The following is a 22,847-nucleotide window of genomic DNA, read 5'->3' on the forward strand; positions in this document are numbered from 1 at the left end:
ACTTTACGACGAGTTGCGCCAGATCGAGATTATTGGATCTCAATAAGGGCTGAACCGTTAATTTTAACAAGATTTTCAAACTGTCCTTATCTGATAATAACGATCTGTATCGAGTCCCAAAGATGAACTCCTTGGGACTCGATACAGACCGTTATTATCAGATAAGGACAGTCGGAAATCTTGTTAAAATTGCTTCATATCATTAATATTAATTTAAATTAATTTTAAACTTACATTACTGGGACTGAACGTGATTCTCATCGTTAAACGAGGATTACTGTTTTGGATATTTTAAGATTTAGATTTCTATTAAGATGGACATGGTGTATCCATTACCATCAGATTTAATTACATTGGAATAGTTGACGTGGAATTCATGTCGATAGACAACAGTATTTTATGTTAAGTAGAATAAGCTGATTTAATTTATAATGAAGAAGATTATGAGTCGAAACGTCTATAGACTATTTGGTATGTTACTTTAATATTAAACAATTCATCAAACATCATTATGTGTTCATTTATTTGGTCGTTTTTGTAATTAAATTGTTTTCTTGTAAATATTATTGTTCTGAAATTTTCAGCATAGCATCACAAGCATATCCTTGTAGGAACCAGTCGTTCCGAAGTAGATAATCATCACTAATTTAATATATACTCAGCCAACTTAGGATCTTGAAAAACTAGAATTTAACAGATAAAATATCAACAATTGTGTACAAAAAAGAAAAATCGGATTTTATCGTATGGATTTAAAATTTTATTGTCACCTTTACCTCGAATCACATTAATAATAACTTGGAAACGCCGCAGTGCACAGCTGATAAATACGAAGCTAACTTCCTATAATCTAGAATCCATCTCATAAGCATAAAGAAACAGATATGAAAAGAATACAAAATCAGTCTTGAGAGCCGCACACAAAATTATGTAACAGTGACCGTAAGACGTAAACTTAAACCGACGAGCCAATCAGGGTATTGCTTTGGTCTACATAATCTAATAGAAAATAACAATAAACTTATCCATTACCTCGCAATAAGGTAAGTTTCAACTACATAATAAGACTAGACCGAACTTCCATAGAACTTATAGTAATGGAACTGAAATAACTTATCTAAGCAGTGAGTGGAAGATGTGAGCAACATCTGAGAGACAGAAGATGTACGAGTCAATAAGTTTTTAGAAAAACATAGTAAAACACATTTTTTTATCGATTCATTTTTATTTCTCAACTTCTTTCAGCTCGATATATTTGATCCAACGATTCTTCAACTTTTTCAAGCTGTCCGAATAATATAATATGATTTGTCCTTCAAAACAAGTCTCTGTTTCGGCTGATGAGCCGGCTGTTCTTTATCTGAATCTCTTTCCTCCGAATCATTTCTTCAGATTTGGAAACAGGAAATAGTCGCAGGGGGCTAAATGCTGGCGAATATGCTGGATGAGGAAGCTATTCGTAGTGGAATTCGTTGAATTTGGCCATCGATGTCAGGCACGTGTGAACCCGTGCATTATCTTGGAAGAGTACTTTCTTTTTCGTCAAATGAGTTTTTTCTTTAAAATGTTGTTGAAACGGTCCAATAAAGCTGCGTAGTAATCGTCATTGATCGTTTGCTTCGGAAGATAATCGATGTGAATTATACCGCGTGCATCCCAAAAAACTTTGGCCTTCACCTTTCCGGCCGACTTTATGGTCTTCGTCTTCTTCGGAATTGGATCACCCAGTGAAATCCATTATTTGACTGTTCCTTCGTCTCGGGTGAAATAATGGATCCATGTTTCGTCCTCAATGAATCGACGCAGAAATTCATTTGGATTACGTTGAAACATCTCCAAATATTGTTTTGAAATTATCACACGGTCGCGCTTATAGTCCACAGTGAGCAAACGCGGCACCCATCTTGTCGATAGTTTTTTCATATCCAATTGTTCTTGCAAAATTGAAATCACTGTGCCATGTGATATACCTGTGGCCTTAACAAGCTCGCGCACTTTCACTCATCGATCAATCAAAACAATATCGTGGATTTTATCGATGATTTCTGGCGTAGCAACCTCAATTGGACGACCCGAACGAGGTGCATCACATGTGCGACTACGTTTAAATTCATTCACCCAATTGTATACAGCAAACGCTGATGCTATGAACATTATCCAACTTGGCTTTGATTTCTTTCAGCGTTAAAGCTTTCATATGTAGATGTTTGATTACTGCATGAAACTCGTTTTTTTCCATTTTGCAAAAAATACAAAGGTTGTTCAATTTAATCGTCTATAGAAATGAAACCAAGCGATGAATTCCGCTCAAAATTTGACAGTAATCAGCTGAGAGATGCTACTTGTCAAAAAGTAATGTGACATGATACTGCGAGTGCCCTCTGACAGATTTTCTAAGAACTTATTGACTTACCCTCGTATTTCTGTATATTTCTGTCCTAGTAACTTTTCTAGTAACTTTTCTTCTTTCTACGCATGTGTCAAAAGAGGATTAGAAGAGAATAGAAAGATATTTCTGTCCTTCAGATCTCACAGCTTGACGTCCGTATTCCTCTTCCATCACTATACGTTCTATGGTGTCCTTTACTTTGCACTTTAACGTGAAGATCAGGTCAAAAAAAGGACAGAGAGCAGATGCTGTAGTTTTCTCTCTCTGTTTGCACACTCAACTGTCTTTCTACTTTTCTTTTTTCACACCTTACCCCTCCCCCCTCTTTTTTCTTGTCAGAAAGAGAAAGCTACATCCATTATCTGTCCTTTTCTAGTCTTTACGTTTCAAATCTCTATTCTTATTATGCCTAGTTTCAAGTGATGAAGGTTCGCTCTATTGCGAAGTTATGGATAAGTTTATTGTTATTTTCATTTTCATAAGATTATGAAAACCTAAAACAATATTATGATTAGTTCATTGGCTTAAGTTTATGTCTTACGATGGAATGACTCTCTCTGTAATGACAATTTATTTTATTCCAAAATAATAGTCCAATCTCCTTAAAAAAAATTGAATTTTTTTAATATATACAGGATCCCGAAAGTTTTTGCCAATCGCTTTTTGTGTAGATAGAGCGGATTAAATTAAGTCGAAAAGTCCTCTACATTTTGCAATTTTCGCATTAGTTAAGAAAATATTAATTACTAAAAATTGCCAAATTGTTCTTGAATAATTTTTTACTCAAATACTATTAACTTTATAGAAAAGAGACAAAAATCATTTATTTTCTTCTCATAAAGTTCTTTTAAATATATAAATTTTTTCAGAATTTTTTCAGAATTTTTTAATACCATGTTTCTCATAAAAAGTTAATAGAAAATTTCGAAAAAATTCTTAGAGTTTTGTCTCTATTTATACAAAAGTGATTAGCAAAAACTTTTGGGACACCCTGTATATGTGTATCTAATCTTATTTCAAGTTATTACATTTTATTTTAAATATAGCATACAAAAAACTTTCAGAGAAATTTAAAAATAAAAAAAGTATATTAAAAATATTTTACTGTCTCAGCCGAGCGTAATCCGTAAGATGTAATTTAAAAAACATGGCTAAACTTTTCAACAAGACTTGTTATTTTCATTATAAAGATATCATAAAGACATTCCCTGTTATGGGTTTCTATCTCATACAGACTTTTAATATTGTTATTTCAAAGCCAGAAAGTTTTGCCAAGAACTTGTCAGAAGTAAAAGAAGGAAAAGTAGAAAAAGTGCTCCATTGTAATCTTTCACACTGTTTTATGATTTTTTTAAAGAAATAAGATTATTATAATCACTATACTCGTCTATTAGAGTGTTGTGCAACGATTTGATTGTAAGTAAGAAAATTAGAAAAGTTTGAGAATTTATAAAAAAATTCGCTGATAAATAATAATTACATACGATTGAAGAAAATGTTTCAAAATTGCTTCCAAAACTGAAAAGAATTGTGCAAACGACATATTAAAAAACAAGAAATTTTAAAGAGAAGACATAACGACAGGAGTAGTTGAATTATAAAGTTTATGAAAGTTAATGAAAGAATTCGGCACTCTCTGTTTTCTGAACAGACTGCGAATATTTACGGACATTTTGATTTTTCACGATAGCCTTGATATTTACCCTCGTACTAAAATAGTTGACGATCATGGTGACAACCTTGTCATCTTCATTCTCCTCCATTGGCTTGACGCACATTTTTCTTCTCACCATTCGCGTGATTTCGAGCACATTTGATTGTGCGCGAGAAAGACCGAATAAGTGTTTACGAGCACTTTTATTTAAATTTTATTACATCATTTTTTTACATCGCGAAATGAAGCGGCGTGTTTGCCAGATAAAGTATGTTAGGTGTTAAAATATTTCATCGAAACATTTTTCACATAATTTGTCATTTGATAATCGATAATCCTAATACCTACAGAAGATTGCTTGTTAAATTAAATAATATTATACTGAATTTTTATTATCTATTGGATTATATCGTAGATTATCGTAATATTCTACATCTGTATACTTTTTACTCAATTTACATGTATTGCTTATTATTGTCTAAATATTATCTTCCGCAATGCTGTTCCAGAACAGAAATGTTTACTCTTGCTAATAAAGCATAACTGCTCGCAATATCATGTTAACGTTGTACAGCTTATTTTTTTTTAGATTTTAGACTCAACTATTTTAAATCTTTGCGTAAGCAGCGTGCAAGAGAATCATATAATTCTCAGATCTCATTCGAAATCAGGTGCATTACTTGCTCGTGCAAAATTTTTCTAATGTATGCGCTGTCCGTTACCAGGTAACGATGATTTAAAGACGACTTAAAGATGTCGAAGCGTATTATCATAATAAGATGTCGAATTACCACCATGTGCATATGCATGTATATGTGAGACTAGCCCAATGTTAGGATGCAATTTAATCACACACGACTATATGTCCCAAATTTTGATTAGAGAATCCGTGGAAATCCTCAAGTGTTCTTTTCAGGATTTTCTTCAAAAAATCTGTTCATTCGATAAATTTTAACTAAAATGTATCTTTTATAGCTGATCAGCGTGCAAAAATTTCATTATAATACATTCCTCAATTAAAAATTCCTCGATAGGTTGTTCACTGAATTCTTCGAGAATCTCCTCCAATTGGAACCGTAGGATGAATCATTTACACGTAAAAAATTTCTAGAGAACGTATCCGATTTTTTCTTATTTATGAAATATTTCACATTCTTTTTCATTTGTAGGTCTTCTATAGTGATTCGCTGTTAGTAGAATCTTTAGATAGCGAATACTTACCATTATTCTTGCGAGCACGAGATAGAAAAAGAATTTCAATTTCGATATAAGTCACATTTCACACAATAGTACTTCCGTATTTCGGAGACATTCTTCGGGCAGCTGTTAACTGACAAATGAATAAACAGTACGACCCAAGTTTCTCTGGATCCGTACTCAGGTATTCTTAAAGCTTTGGAAGCGACATCTTTAACGTATCTGAGACGTTACATTTTTCTTGTTTTGTGGAATGTCTTTGCAGAACTCGGTGGCCGATCTCAACCCCGGTGATTTAAATCAAAAAGCCCTTTAAATGGTTACAAGTGACGTCTTTTTGCACGCAATGATCGATTTGAATACTTCCGCGACTCACTGTGTTTGATCGAGCATTCCATGATGTTATTAAATTTCACTTAGCTGACGAGCAGTGTCATGCATTGGTAAGAATAATGACCGATCGATGCATTACGTAAATGCATTTTGTCTCTTTCGTTATGGTGTCATAACAAAGTCATGGAATGCACATAGGAAGGCTATGAATGAACAGATTGTCGAGCGCGTATATAACTTTTCCCTTTTTAAATTAAGAGACTGAAACATATTGAAAATATATATATATTGTAGAAGACATGTTAATTCTCTATTGTTTTACCATATATGATCCACCATATATTATTTCATTATAAAGACTTTTTTCGATAATTATTTAGATTATTAAATCATGAAATTATATGTTTTTATTTACTAAGTTATGATTACAATTGCTTTTAAATTGCTTTAAAACAGTAATGTAAAATTCAAAGAACATTTATTTGAATAAAGAATTATTAATTTTCACTTTTTTATTATTGATTATTAATTCTTGTATTAACTATTATTTTTGTAAATCATATTATATATAATATATCATTTTCTCTGAAAGTTTTTATAATACATGGCAGAAATTTTGTAGATCATGTTATCGAGAAATATAAAGCGAATTTCTCGGAAAATTTGAGAAGAAGTGTCACAAATATCATTTATTCCAGATTTCGAGTTAAATTCTTATTAGCGTATTACAATTTCACGTGCTCACTGCAAGAACATTTTAATGGTAATAATGAATGTCACATAAATATTTATCGAAAATGCGATAATTCTGTTCTAATGATTTTTGAAGTTTATACCAAAAAGTTATTTATACGAAGAGTCAGTAATACTTTTTTTACGAAAGTCTTTCAAATTCCTTGGTATTTATATTACAATTTTTTATGTAACTCTGCACAAAATCGCGGTTAAATAAATGAAAGTGATTTCATGTTCCTACAATTTTTTTGACACCAGTGACACAGTCAGTTACATGCATCAGATTTATGTGTGTGCCAACAAACACTTCAAACAATTCTTCAAATAAAATTCCTTTTTAAACAAGTACAAAGTAAATACAATCACATTATGCGTAATTGTTGCGTGATTATTCAGTTTATAGGCCAGTATAATTTTTTAGATTAATCTATTAATAAATGTTTTTCATGAAACGATGACAATTATAACGTTTTTATCCACCATCCTTTGAGAGATTAGATAACTGTTTTTTAAACGCGAATGTGCCGAGATTTTGAGGAGGCTGCGCGCGATTTCGCGGCGAAATCTCATCGTCGACTGACGCAGATGTTAGCTCATCCGGGTAGCCGAAGTCAAGGGATCCTTGGGGCGCGCACCTTTTGTGTCGCGACCGAAAACTCTGCCCCTACATTCAAGTAAGGTAAAACGGGCTAAACCCCTCGACTCCCTTCATGGTCCCTCTTCTACGAACGTTCTCCTCCGTTCTCGACACCGGTAAGGACAAAAACGTCTTCGAGGGGTTCTCAAATCGGAGGCTGCGACATACAGCGTCCGCTGATTGAATCTGCCGATGGGTCTCACCACTCTATCGCATGGAACGTGTCTCACATATCCTACGAAATAAGCGACCGATTGAATGTCCCAACTGTTTCCTTTGCACTGCGTACTGCGATTTGCAATGCGTATAAAGTTATTCATTTCTGTTATGTTCTGAAGGTTTGAATATAATATAAGAAAAGCTAAGAATTATTTAAAATAAATGTCGGCAAAGATAAAGTCATAAATTCTTGTAAAGTTTATTTAAAATTCTATATTAATTAAATTTTTTATTTTCTTCAATTAATCCTCTAGCTACATATTTTATCAGTTTTCTTGCGAATGTTGGAGAAAGATTTCAAATACACAAAACAATTTATCACTCTTGACATCTTTTTGTTTTTCTTATTCAGATATCAGAAAGAATGATAATCGGATTATTAAACCACGTATAGGGGACAACTGATAAATAATTCGTTTCGTAAACGGTAGCCTGCGACGTTCCTTAACCGGAAACAGCAGTGTAGTTGTCAAGAACTTGCCCCGAAACCAGTCCGTTCGTCCTTTTGTTCCTTTAAAACCCTTTACCAACAAGCTTACGATCCCCTTCCGATCGAACGCTGCATGTGTAAACCGTCATCGTAAAAATAGTGTACCAAAAGAAATATTTTTTAATCTTAATTGATTAAATAATATGCCTATCTTTCCTATAGATAATTTAGATCTATTTTTGATAGAATCAATATAAAATGAAACTTACAGTTTATTTATAATTTTTGATAGACTATCTCATAATACATAATAAAATTATTTTGTTTAAGCATAGAAAACACGGTTCACGTATATTTTACTTGTAAGTAACATTTTCTTCATAAAAAGATTTGGCGGGAAAATGATAGTTGCGACTTAATCTAGCACGTGAGAATTGAGAACACCTGCAAAGTCTGGATCGATATGTTACATTGCGTGTTTTTACATTCGAATTAAATATAAAGTATATTAGTAATAATGTGAATGATAATGAATAATAATTCGAATAATTATAAAGAAAATTTTATGGAATAATTCTTGAAAATATTTTATAGAAAATAAATATTTTTAATAAGATCGTTTAGATATATTACTTTAAATACGAAGCGCCATTACGATCTGAATGTTAAGATGTTGAACTATTATGTATGCAATGAAAAAATAAACGCAAATCTTCATTCTGCGTCTGCGTTTGCAAACTACGTTTTGCGATTTGCGAATTATGTAGAAGCACCTTAAAAAAAAAACATATTTATATTGAGTCTTTTTAAGATAATTTACTGAAAATTATTCATAAATATTATTTGTTACATTTAAAAAAAATTTAGATCTTTCTCTATAAAATCTCATGATTGTTAAGTACGATTTAATGATACTTTAATTTTAATCTTAATTTAAATAATAATTCAATGTTTCCGTAAAAATATTGTTACGTTTTATTGCCAATGAATCAAAGTTTGATGTAAATACAGAAATATTCTGATCTCTTCAGTACTTTTGTTACAATTTTGTTTAAATGTTAAGGGGTACGATATAAGCAACTTTCCCTATATAAAAAATTTTACATTTGAAAGAAAAATTCGAAGAATCTTATCGTGATTAAAGAAAAAAATAGGATGCTTTTAAAATATGAAAACGTGTTATTTCGCTTTCGAAAAAGAAAATATTAGCCAGTTGGCGATTTAGAAGATTCGTAAAATCGAAAATACGTGATCGGAAGATTGAAATCCTGTTTTCGTGATCAGTGAATAGAACATACGTGAAAGGAAGAACAAAATAGAGATTTCTAGCCTCAAACAGAAGTAGTAATAGTTTGGATGTGAGTTATATGTATAGGTATACGATGTAAAATGATACGACAATACGTCTTCCGTTATCGGGGATTCGACGATCGGTATGGGAATATTTCTTCGAAGAAAGATGTTGATCTGATAACATATCTCGAAATGTGATTGCAGAGTAAACTCTCGTCCCGTTCGATCGGTTGCCGCAAGAAACACCGAAGTGCCGATAAATCTGTCCGAGAGAATCCGCGCGTGATTAACAGAGATCTAATCCGCGAAGTTAATGTACTCGCTAAAACGCTGCTGACGGAAAAGTATTCTCGCACGATGGCAATCTGCGACCTTTCGGATTAAAAAGAAATTCAATGCGCGGTTGTGCAGCATTCGCGGGGGAGATTAAAAGTTAAATATCTTATAACTGTAAAATCTGACGATCACGACATTCACTCGATTCAAATGTAAATTCGATGTAAATTTGACGCTATAAAAATTTGTAAGGTGATTATTATTAGCCTATTAAGTGATTTACGATGTAACACTTGATTTGAAACCATTGCATTCTGATAGATATTTTCAAAATGTTTCTAAAATGCACTCGTTTCATCATTAATGCCTCTACATAATTCACAAATCGCAAAATGTAGTTCGCAAATGCTAATCGTAGAATGACGATTATCGCATGCAAAATACACAAATGAAAACTAACTGCACGTAATGAAAAAACAAATGCAAATCTTCTTCTGCATCTGCGTTTACAAACTACGTTTTACTTGCAAATTACATCCAGAGAAAGGTTTTTTTCGATTTAAAGAAATAAAAAATTATTTATTTGATTTAAAGAAATTATATTCAAATCAAAGAAATTTTTTTTTAACCGTATAGCAAAGAAATATTTCTTTAAATCGAAGAAACCTTTCTCTGAATGTATATAGTACCTTTATACTTTAACATTGATTTTAGATTACATTTACGTTAAACAAATAAGAATTAAGATGTTTTATGTAATTTAATTATTACATTTAAACGACTGCTACTTTCACGTTAATAAAGTAGGAATTAGAACGCTAAATTTAGCGCTAAATATGCGGTGAGCGTACGGTTGGCGCATCAGAAATGTTTCGTGCGAAGTCACTTCTGCTCCCAATAATGATCCGAATGGATAATATGAATACATTCAGAGAAAAGGTGTTTCGATTTAAAGAAATGTTTCTTTGTTATACAGTTAAAAAAAAAATTTCTTTAATTTGTAAAAAAGTTTCATTGATTTATTTTTTTAAATCAAATAAATTTTTTCTTTAACCGTATAGCAAAGAAATATTTCTTTAAATCGAAGCAACCTTTTCTCTGGATGTAGTAATGACAAAATTTGAGATATCACGTGGACGTTTCGCGCTGGAGAAAATCCTATTCGTTGCATCAGGCGCGAATCACTCCATCATTATATCGATTGTCAGCTCGATAATATCGACAGTGAGAGACAGATAGATAATCACTATGACGACGAATATGGCCCCATCCCCCCGTTCGATTAAATTAAATTAACGTGAAATTGTCAGACGAAAGCGACTCCCTCTCGCGCGGTGAAGGCGATGTTAAATATAGCCGTGAATCGGTTAACGTCAGGCGCTCATGGAAAATGAGATCGCTGAACCCACCACCATGTCGTCGTCGTCGCGACGAGGCAGTCTATATATGGAATACCGGGACGGTATAACGAACTAATTACAACGTATCGTGTGTGCGAATCCAGAGACATGGGCATTTCGGCGGGATCTCGTGAATATTCAACGCGCCGGGCATTAAGTTAGCCGACGATCCGATGTAAACTATATACGTTCTCGGCTATCTGAGGAAAGCTCTTCATCCCGGCTCTTTCATCCTGGAGAATCAATTCTCATTCATGAGCAGCCAATCCATGATACATACAAAATGGTCCATTTTAATTTAACAAGAGGATATTGTATGTTAAACTGTGTAACAAATGAAACAGAGATAAAAGTTACGTAATCGAATTCGATTTCAAGTAAACACCTTTTTGATAACTCATGCTTTTCTCTTCTTTAAACATTTATAAAAGCTCTGTTAGAACAAAACCAATTCGATTTTTCTGAAATATGTTATTAAACACAAAAATGTAGAGGTCCGTATTTTTTTATATCCGCCCTTTTTGAGATTTAACAAAACAACTCTTTAAAATTAATATTTATATTTAATTCTAATTAATTACAAACGAAAGTGAGATGTGTGACACGGAAAAAAACGCTACGCTTGCCAGAAATAATGATAATTTTCGTCCATATCAATACATTTGGTTATGATAACCGTAAGATGGATATATCTTAACAGTCATAACTATCGTACGGTTATGGCACAATTGTATTATAATTCTTATAATCAAAAAAATGTTTTAATGAATGACTTTTGGTCGAACATTTGGCGATTGTAGCCGTTTATCGTCGTTATGTTTTAGACAAAACTTTTATAACTTTTATCTACTTTACAATAGTATAATTTTTCAAAAATTTAATTTTTTTAAAAATATCTATCATCGTTAAGTTTTGAGGATTTGTTTCATATCTCTTAAATCTCAAATTAGTTACAAAAAAATACGTGTCTCTTTTTGTGTTTAACAACATTGAATGGGTTCTGTACAAATATGACAGATCCTTTGTTAAATATATTTGATTTTGACAGCAAAATACATATCTTTGAAAAGATATTTAATGTCCAATGATATTCGAAACATGTGTAATATATTTCGAGGGCACAGAATCTTCTTCAATTCATAATCTGATTGATATAATATTAACACTTGTTGGCATTCAGATGCGAATTCGGATCAGCATTTTTTTTATATATTATATAGAACTAATCCTAAAACAAATTCTATATTTATGGCCAGGTATCACTTGTTGTAAAAAAAAAGTTAAGACTACTACTGTATTTCCCATAAAAATCTTTAATATCCTCTATACATCTTAAAGTACTATCCTCCTTTTTCGAAATGCATTTTGAAGTTTTAAATTCTGATAATTAAAAAAGTGACTTTTTAAAAGTTAAAAAGAAAAGTGATCATTTAAGGTAGTACTTTAGTAAATCAAGTTATCATAGAAATGTCTAACTTTTTTATATAATGAAGTTGAAGTACCAAAATTCTACGAAGGTTATCGATGAAATAAGAGAGAAAAAAATATTGAAAATGAAACTTTTCACATGTAACTTAATGACAGATAAGGTTCGCAGACTTCTTTAATTAAGTGCACACAAATCTTATCATAGACGTTCCCCTCAAAAATGAGATTATAAGAGTTACAAAAAAGTAAAAGGTTTGTCGGTTGAAAAGATATTTAATATTGAAATGACAAAATATCGAGTGAAATGTAATGGCAACATGTGACAGATAAATCTGGCAAACATCGCTAGAAAATACTTGATATTGTAAAAAAAGAATTTATATTTTTAATTAATGTATTGTTTTATTTACATTGTGTATAAACTTGCATACAAATTTAACCTCGAAAAATAACTTCATCTTATTTTCTTTTCGTTTGGTGAAAATGCCGTTTTTAAGAGAGAAAGAGAGAGAGAGAGAGAGAGAGAGAGAGAGAGAGAGAGAGATTTCATTGCCAACTTGAATAATATCTCCTCAACTTTCTTTTTTATAAATTTTCCTTTAAAACCTCGCTTGCAATATATGTACATTATAATTCATGTTCTTATTCTCGTTTTCATTCATTGCCACATGGAATAGCAAAAACCGTGAACGGCGTGAATTATCAGATAAAAAAAATAGACGAGAGGTGAAGAAAAAGAAAGACGAAGAATGCAACGTTGCATTGTCATTTCTTGTACAATTTGTTCTTGTGACGAAAATCGTCATAAGAACAAATTGTACAAGAAATAAATTTTTTTTGTTACATCATTTTTGATGCACAATATAGTGTGTTTTATATTATTTTATTAAGATATACACATTGTTTTAATATTTTATGCAGATATTTATAATTTTGTGTGGGTAGCCCAAATTTTCAGCACTTTACTAAAAAAAACCATCTAAAAGAAATGTAATTTTTTCGACATATTTTTTCCAGGATTTCAATTTAACAAATCTTTGATTACTATAATAATTTTCAGTTATGTAACTGAAATGAAGTTATTTCTTATCTTTCTTCTTTCAAACTGAAAAAAATGCTCAAACTGAAAATTAAATTATCTTTATTATAAGCGAAGTTATGAACCGTCAAAAAATTGCACGATGCGAATTCGTACTTGTTAGCTATGCTAGGTAAAGTATCGCGAAACATGTGTTAATAAACAAAATATTAATAAAAAAAAAAATCGAAAGGAATGAAAATTAACATTTTCCGATGGTAATATGTTTATTACTCGGTTACAAATATTTATAAATATTTATAAATAAACATAATCTTTCAAATATATGTAACTGAAGAGAGCCAACCGCACAATCAATTTGAATTAATGATGATATCATCCTTTTCATAAAATAATAAAAGTTTTGACATCACAAACTTTTATTACTCTCTCTATTTCGCTGTACTCTCATTAATCTTGATTTTCTTTATTTGTTATAAAGTTTAAAAATTTAAGTATAATTGTTATCTACATTTCAATTTTATAAATAAGGTATACAAGAAATGATAATTTCAATCGATATGGAGTGTCATGTGTTGAATCATATAGCGTCAATAGAATCATATAGCGTTTTCTCTTGGCTGCACTATCGCCCACCAGTGCAACACTCAGACAGTAGGTTTGTTTGCGTCGCATGTTCAACATGATCAATGTGCTCCTATCATAGCTCCTATTCACTCCAATATACTCATTAGAATGAGTGGGAACTATGGCAGAAATATGTTGGAGCATGTTGGAGCATGTAACGCGACAAGCCTAGCGTGTTTCCTTGGCTGGTGGTAAGCGAATTCATTCATTATAACGTGTTTCCGTAGTGCTATAGTGTAGTGCAAATTTTATGCACGAAGTAGGATTTTGCTACACGATCTCAGAGAGACAGTGTGACATTAATAATTTGAAAATGAAAGTTAATCGGCAGCAGAATTAAACACGATAGCATGAAGTGTACACCATGGTACACTTTTGTACTGCAGCACTGATGCAGCACTTACACGCAACTGGGGTAGTGCGAGATTATACTCAGTGTATCCCAAGAGAAAACGCTAATAGATTATGACATTATTGGATGAAGCATCCGCTTTTTTTAACTAATTATGCGCAAGCAATAAAATTTACTTACAACGATCCTGTTTGGGGTGACATCCAGGGGTCGTGCGCCAAGTACGGGAGTGGCGGGCGCGCTACCCCTTCGACAAGCCTTCTCATACGATGTGTCTGAAACAGAATCGAACCACTCGCGTGAGCGTGTGCTTAGACGCTTAAACTCAATAATAGTAATTGGCGTGTCATGTTTCGTATACGCAATATATACCCGCGGTAGTAATTCAGCCGCGCACAATCGAAGTAAGCTGAAACCACGTTGCGGCGATGATTACATAGTCTGCGCCAATAATTAGTCCCACTGGCTCTGTCGTTGAGCTAGTAACGCGATATATTCGTTCAATCGACTCAAGAGCGCTTTACTGCACGAAACTACAGTTAATTTTGGATGAACATAAAAATCTCAAATAATTGAAATCAGAAATCAACCTCAAAACACTTAAATAAATCTAGAGTAACAGAAGATAGTCTATCGGTATTATCAACAAAACATTTTATCATCTTTCGCTTCTATTCACTTTTCTTTAGACTTCCATTTATTACATATTTTCACTTCCGCTTCACTGAGCCATTGATTTAAGATAGTTAGTCCTTCCTTTCCTTTATTTACTATTTCTACAAAATTAACTCTTTGCAGTTAATCTTCTACATTGTACCTGATATATTTTACATTGCAGAAGGACGTAAAAATAATTCGATTTACTATTTTAGAAATATGAAATCAAATTTTAGATTAATTTTTGTTAGACATGAAGTGAATATTCTTAAATTCTTTAAAAAATGATTTAAATCATTATTAAATAAATTATCCTTCAATTATACTTAAAACTGCTTTACTATATCATTGTAAATTAGGAGAAATGTGTTAGATTAGAGCTCAGCTTGCCTGGGCTTACCTAAAAATATTCATTCTTAATGGATTAAAAAACAGTAGAGTTCTTCTAAGAAGAAAAATATTAGTTATTAAAAATCTGGTATTTTGCTTGTATTAACCACTTCAGTACACTAAGTGTATTATAAATAAATGGTCGCATACTTGAACCTTGACGTTCACGGTGTTCGCGTTTAGTCTTTTGCTCCAGAAAGGGGTTGCTCTCGGATAACAGAAATCGGTTGAGGGAGAAGAAAGCAGCCCCGTAATTAACGCCCTTACAAGAACCTGGGATACCTTCTAAGCCTTTCTCCCGAGCTTCTCTGTTTACGGTCAGTGGTTTAAACGGTTACCTCGCACAAGAGTTTCAGATTACTCGCGTTTCTATGTAAAGGGTTCTATGTACAAAGCTATGTACAAAGTGTTTCTCACATTCGTGTTCTTAATCTTAATTAAAAATATTCTTTTTTTAAAGATTTTAAAATTAAAATCTTATTTAAAATTAGCCTTTTTAATCCATTTGTCATACGTGAATCGACAAAGCGTCTATTTTATTATAAGGAAATTATTATAAGGAAATGAGACCGAGAGACAGCATTTTTATCTCCAGATAATTGAATATGGAGAAGAATTAAACAAATTGCTCACTTAAATGCTAATAAATTTTATTACAAATAAATAATTTTAGAGATATTATCAAAAAGTTAATATTAAATCGATTTGGAACTATTATAGTTGAAATTATTTAATCAATCAGTTTTATGTTAAATGATACTCTGTGTACATTCTTTTTACACAATTACGTTGGATAAGCGAAAACATCAGCGATTGTATAATACGTGTACGCGTACAAAAACACACGGCAACATACACTCGAATATACATATATCTACCTGTGTATACAATTACATAATTACAAGATAAACATTACAATCCAAATTAAAATGATGCGCATATTCAATAATTAAAAATCATAATTAAAAATAAAATGGACACATTTTAAATATGTAAATGTTTTTTGATCGGAAATTGTGATAGTGGCTCGTATATAACGTATGTGTGTTTATATGTCACTGATAACAGAAATAGAATATCTTGAAGAATCGTGTAAAGTGAAACCAGATCTGGTTTCTAGTTTCCATTGTCAAAATATGTAAACATAATATTTATATATTTAATAGGAAAACACAGATTAAAATATCTTGCATGTGATTAAATCATGTTTTATTGTATGATTTTTTATCAGATTTCCAAAAAAAACATTCTTTTTAAGATAAGAATAAAAAACGAATTTTTTCGTTTTTGAGATGCCCGAAATTTTTTTCGAATAAACTTAACAGTCACACAATTTTTTAACAATACTTTATTAAAGTAAAACTTGACGCTAAGCGAATAAAGATTGAATATGCCATAACTGATTATGTACTACGCGTTTGTGCGGGTTATGACGATAAAAATTTTGCGCACACATGATTCCTTCCATCATATACATTACATATGGAGCCTAGCTGTAAAACTTTAATGCGAATGTATTGCTCTTGTTACGATGCAACTTAGAAGATAAAGATGTTCGGAAATAAATGCCTGGCCAATTAGAGCAATTCCGGTTAAGGCATAAAAACTGGCGTAAAAGCCGAGTAAAGATGTCACGCGTACATGTATCGCGTGCTTATGAGTCTTGTCTCAAACACACGGAAATTACTTAAAGGAAAACTCATGTGTTATATATCTTTCGAACAAATTATTTCACAAATAAATTATTTTGCATTGAACCACACGTAAAATTATAAGAGTTGAATCGAAAACATTGTGGTATTCTCACAATAATAAAATCGTGAAATTTTCAAATATTTGAGCGAGAATTTTGGAAACTTTATATAGTAGTTGTTCCTGTTTATTCTTTTCAATATCATATCTAGTTACTTATTATTTGCATAATATAACAGTTCTACAATTATATATTTTCTCCATTATATATTATTGTCATACTGATACCATATATAACTCATCGCATTAAATGCAATACTACTTTAAAATATGTAGGTCGTGTTATCTTTATTAATAGACAGATTGCGTCTTTATCGCGAAATATTGGAGAAAGACGGCCGACATATCGCTAGTCGTGCGAGGCGAATCCAGAATCAACTTTTTACGATCATCGTACAAGGTTCTCTGCTCTGGCATGCTACCTGCTAATTAATTTCTGGTTTATACGGCTCATCGGCACAAAGAAAATGCCGCGGAAACTCACGATAGTTTAGAGCGACTTTAATAATATTTCAAGGACACGAATAAATCAACATTTGACGTTATTATACTACAGGTATTAGTTCATACGGCAAAATAATCATTACACAGATAAAATTCTACATTTTGTGTAGCTAACTTTTATTAAAGTATTATAAAAACAAAATAAAATTTCGTTGAATAAAGTATAATAATAAAATATTTATTAAAGTTAATTTCATTAAAATTAAACCAAATCGAATTATTGAAAATATAATTAAAAATATATCACAATCGCAAAATTATTCTGCTCCAGTCGCCAGTGAATGTTAATTAAGCTCACGATGAAGCAATCTCTCCCTCTTTCTTTGGTGATTTCGCCCTTTTTTCCTCGTGGCCTTGCAGCTGCACCGGTTGCATCGACCTGGTGCAACATGGGGAGAAACGCATCCTTTGTGTGCGCCTCGAGTAGCCTGAGGAGGAGACGACACAAAGAGAACTCGAATCGAAATCGAAATGCGGCGACGACGGAACGAAATCGAGCGTAATGGCAGGAGTGAATTTACTCTTCACCTCGGCAATCCTTTCGCCTTTCGTGATTTAGCGCTAACAATCGCAGCATAAGTCAACGGTTATTAATGATCGAGCAACGAGCGAATCGATTGTGCGAGTGAAAGTGAGTGATCGCGATCAACCTCGAAGTAGATCGATCTTAGACACATTTTTCGAGCATGTTCTGGAACCTAGTCAGTCGAATTCCTTATCAAGAAGTCGAAATCGTGCAACTATTTTTCATAAGCTGAGCCGTTTCAGTGACAATGAGGGCGTATGCGGCAATGTCACAAAACGGCGTAATATGACTTGTAGAAAAGAAGCGTTTCTGCGTTCCAATCTTCCAGATTGGAGAAGACTGACCTTGCCAATCATTGTGGTAAAGACTTAATTATTGTAATCAGAATGATACTTACTTATCGACTTTCAATAGAGTTAATAGCTGACATTAATTATTTATAATATACTGCCTGTATTAGAGGCATAAAATAATTTTTTTTTATTGAAGACCGATCAATTCCACCACCTCTCCCTCTCCCCCCCTCCCCCCTCCCCCCTACCACCACCAAGCGTAATATAAAAGGAATGGCCTGGAGGAACAGCTCAGTATCAGGCTGCTCCTCATCCTGATGAGATGGACTGCAAGGTTCACGAAACGTTCCAAGAATGGATCTGGACACGGAGAAAACCCGCGAAATGCACAATCTTTATATAGAAAGCACCGGTGGAAGCCTCAAGAATATTATAAAATAATTAAACTTGATTTATATTATTGTATTTTACTATTATTCAGCACACAATAAAATCCCAGGCTGATGAAAAATATAATTCAAAATTAAAAGTGGTATCACTGTTTTCTCAAAATATAGACACGTAAATAAATAAATTATTTAATAATTAGTCTCTCAATATTATGTTAGAAAAGTAAAAATTTAATTGGAGAAACAAATATTTTTAATTGTAATTTTAAAATAAATGCTACCAAATTTTTAATTGCATTATTTCAAAGTACATTAATAATTGAAATATATTGGACGAATAATTACAGAACTCGTCAATTACGCACATCTGGCACAGACACGCCTAGAAAGGAGTTATGCGATCTCACCCCGTTTATTCGTACGTTTCTTATTTCATCTATTATACCTTACGCACGGGGAGACTCATTAGTCCGCTATCGACGACTAAAAGGGGCGACTGCGATTTTTCATCGCACGACTGGTCATTAACGAGATGTATACGGAACTGTAACAATAGCAGTCGCCAAGCCGACTCGCGGATATTTATGAATTGATATGACGTAGTGCTTATCGCGAGGGTCAGATAAATCATGTAGACGAGGTCGACGTAATTGTTATGAGCGAAATGCGCACCATTTGGGATCTCGTTTCGCGACAAATAACTTGTTGCGAAATCGACGAGCGCGGAACAAATGTTCCTAGATCGATTTAGAAATTTGTACTCGTAATACAGTTTGTCTTGGGTGCAAATCATACATACGTTACGTTTTAAGAATAAATCTGTTAGACATGTTTTTAAAACTACTTTTATTTCATAATTTTCCATAAACGTGCAAATTAAGAACTTTATACAGGGGAAAAGCAGAATAATTTGGATAGATTAATAGAAATTTTCAAATTATAATGAAAGATTGAGCTTGCATATTCAATCAAACATACAAAACATACTCTATTGATGCAATAGTGTATGTTTTGTATATTTAATTCGGTATGCTATGTGATCTTTTATTATATAAAATCTGAAAATTTCTTTTCATCTCTCCAAATTACCTCGCTTTGTTTTATTTTACAGTTCCTGTATTCAATCTATGAGTCATTTTCTTGTAACACTGTATTAAAATTTTTTTATTTTTACTCAATTTCTAATTTTTCAATAAAATTATATAACAATATGTTATTAATATAATATAAATAATATGTGCTGATATAAATAAATTTACTAAATGTAATCTAGTTCAATAAATTTTATTTAAAAAATCTCCAATAAAAAAATATATCTTACGTCGTTTAACATAATTGTAAGTAAAACAGAGATTATTCGGAAGTTGGCGTGATTATAATACTCGTAAAATCGGAAATCCTCTGAATTCTACACCATGGCGTAATTGTAAATAAACCGCTTTTGTTGATTGGTTTTTCGGTTGGAAACCTATATCAAATAAAGCAATTCTCTCAGTAATCGAATGATTCGTTCGTGGCAATGCGACAACGAGAACGCGTTTCGAATTGACATTCATCGTTGTAACACGCGAGAGTTTATCGCAAACGTCATATGCAGATAACAGACGTAATTTGGACCGGAGGGTGAGATGAATGTGTCCAGATTTCCACGAAAAATATTTTCTTTTCATAAGAACGTCCGACAATTTTTTGCGATTAATTTTAATTATTAAATAGAATAATCCTTGCAGAAACATATAAAATATTTTATAAAATTTTAATATTTTATAAAAACGAAAAGTAAATGAAGGAAGCAGCAAAATAGTTCTTTAATATAATTTTTATCTAATTTCATGTTTTTTTTTATTAGATTTTTTATTAGAATTTTTTATTAGATTCGTGTCTTATTTTTTACATGTAATATTTTAATATCTTTCCAAATACCTCTCTTTTAGAATAAAAAATATCTTATCTTTGTTTGCATGTCCTCTTCGAAATTCATCCTAGCGACGTAGTCGCACGTTGCGATTTCAATGAATGATGTTTGCGGATGCATCGCGATACATCGTGCTGGCTTTATGACATTATTGTCACTCGACTGGCCGTTGTATGAAATGATCATTCGTGTGTGCATATCGCGTCTATACACCAACGCAGTCCGTCCACCAGTCATTAGATGTGCGCCCATAGATAAGATGCTGAACTCGTTGGTCGATCATGTGAGGAAGCAATCGTGAATTTACGAGCTTCTTCTCACTATTGCTGTCCTTAAGTTCGCCGAACATTTGTCTCAGACGAAAAAATACGACTCCAAAAAAAAAATGTCAAAAAATGATGATAATTAAATTAGATTCAATATGAACACACATTACCAGAGAAATCTTACGAAACTGTAATTACTAGCGTATTAATATTAATAGTACACGGAAAGAATAGTTGTTAAAGTATCTAAAAATTTAGCTGTAGATATAGATACAGAATCTGAAAATAATTTTGTTTGGATCATTAAAATAATTACGCAATCTAAAAAATATTGGTATGGCTTAACTCTGGATTATCTCTGAAGTATATTTGGAGATTGGATGGTAATGTCTCGGCGCTAAGCCAAGCACAACGACACTACTGTGTCTCCTTTACGCGAGCACCGACAAGTTATGAGGGATCGAAATAGATTGGATCTCAATAAAGGCTGAACCGATCAAGTTCTAAGTGTGCTCAATCGATGCATCCACTCTGAATGTATAATGAAAGTTTTCTTTTTTCTCTACGTGTGCCCTACGGGACACGAGCGGAGATATTGCGATGCAAAATCTAAATCTTTGATTTTTAAGATACGTTTGCTATTATTAACGTCGTCGATCAGAGGAGAAATGTATATGATTCGTTTTTTCGATAATAGCTTTTGATTTTATATTCTATCTAACCAGCAGACCAGCGTTGGCACTATTGGCAACGTTGCACATGATAGCACGGCTGTGACGCGCACAGCGCAAATTATGCAAGATAAAACATCAAGATCATCATCGAGGAACTATGTTAGGTATTCGAAAAATTAAATGTCTAAGTGTTGTTTGTATATTCGCCATCGAGGAACTAAGTGTCCAAGTATTTGCTGAAGAATTAAGTGTCCAGGTAAGATATATCGTCATCGTTATTGCCGTCGGGCAGATAAAAATATGGTTGTAACTCTTAATTCAAGGTTCAATTTATTTCTCATCTAGAATTAGAAAGAGAGATAAGAAAAAAGTTAAATCTGAATTAAGAGTTAATCATGAGTTGTGAGCCTTAAGTCTTCAATATTCAGTGAACAACGCAGTTTTGTATTTATATCTTTCTTATATCTTATAATTACATTATTATGTAAATATATATAATAAATGTATAAATTTATTAAAGTCAATACTTTAACTGTGACATATAGATAGATTATATAAGATAGGATTTATAGAATTTTAATAAATAAGTTAAAAAAAGCTTATAGAAATCAAGGCAGATATGTGAAAAAAAAAATAAAGAATGTAATCCTAGATTATTGATATTACTTTCAATTTAAATATATAAACATATCGTAAAACACAGATTTCCAAAATTTATATCAAATTCAAAATTTATTAAATTTTTATACATTTAATATAAATTTGAAGTGTAGATTTTGGAAATTGAATTTGCGAATATTATGATACGTTTACATATTTAATTTAATGTAAATCTAAGATCGGCATTCATAATTGATTCTCATAAAAGATATGATTATAAAAACATTATAATATTGCATTAATCCTTTCACATATTTCATGATAGTTTCAATTATTTAACGTATAAAAGTTAATTAAGGTAATAACGGTTTCATTTGAGAATGTTAAAACCACAAAGCGATATACCTTAGAACTTGTAAAAAATTTTTTTCTGTTCTCAAAAATATTTTATAATATATCCAGTTAAATGCAACTTTTAAAGGTCCTATAGGAGGTCCCGGAAAAATTTCACAACTGGAATTTGATTTGAGATATATAGATCAAAACACAAAGTGATATACTTTAGAATTTGTAAAAAAAATTTTTCTATCCTTAAAAACATTTTATAATTCAGTTAAATGTAACTTTTAAAAGCCCTGTAAGAGATCTCGGGAAAATTCAACTGGATCTTGTTCTGAATGAATAGACTACAATTTGAGAGGAGTATGACTCATTTGAATGCTTGGAATCATACTAAAATCGACTTTGAATTCGAATTTTGGTTATTTTTTCACACTAATAGGACTATATTTCTTAAGCAATATATCGTAGAGTTAAATGAATTATTACATCGTGTTCAGCAATCAAAAAAACTATATATATATATTATATAT

At 31.9% G+C, this 22,847-nt stretch overlaps 1 protein-coding gene across 5 annotated transcripts in view; it reads right to left on the reverse strand.

Annotated features, from left to right (window-relative positions):
- The window catches only part of LOC108694661 (probable Ras GTPase-activating protein), a 161,305-nt gene that overhangs the window by 10,930 nt on the left and 127,528 nt on the right, over positions 1-22,847 (reverse strand). For all 5 annotated transcript variants that reach the window (XM_018204310.1, XM_018204292.1, XM_018204302.1 and 2 more), the window contains one exon: positions 14,190-14,284. In XM_018204310.1, the coding sequence (XP_018059799.1) occupies positions 14,190-14,284 (95 nt within the window). The remainder of the gene's footprint in view (positions 1-14,189; positions 14,285-22,847) is intronic.

Source organism: Atta colombica, unplaced genomic scaffold, assembly GCF_001594045.1.
Source record: "Atta colombica isolate Treedump-2 unplaced genomic scaffold, Acol1.0 scaffold1, whole genome shotgun sequence".
In the NCBI taxonomy this organism is placed as follows: Eukaryota; Metazoa; Arthropoda; class Insecta; order Hymenoptera; family Formicidae; genus Atta; species Atta colombica.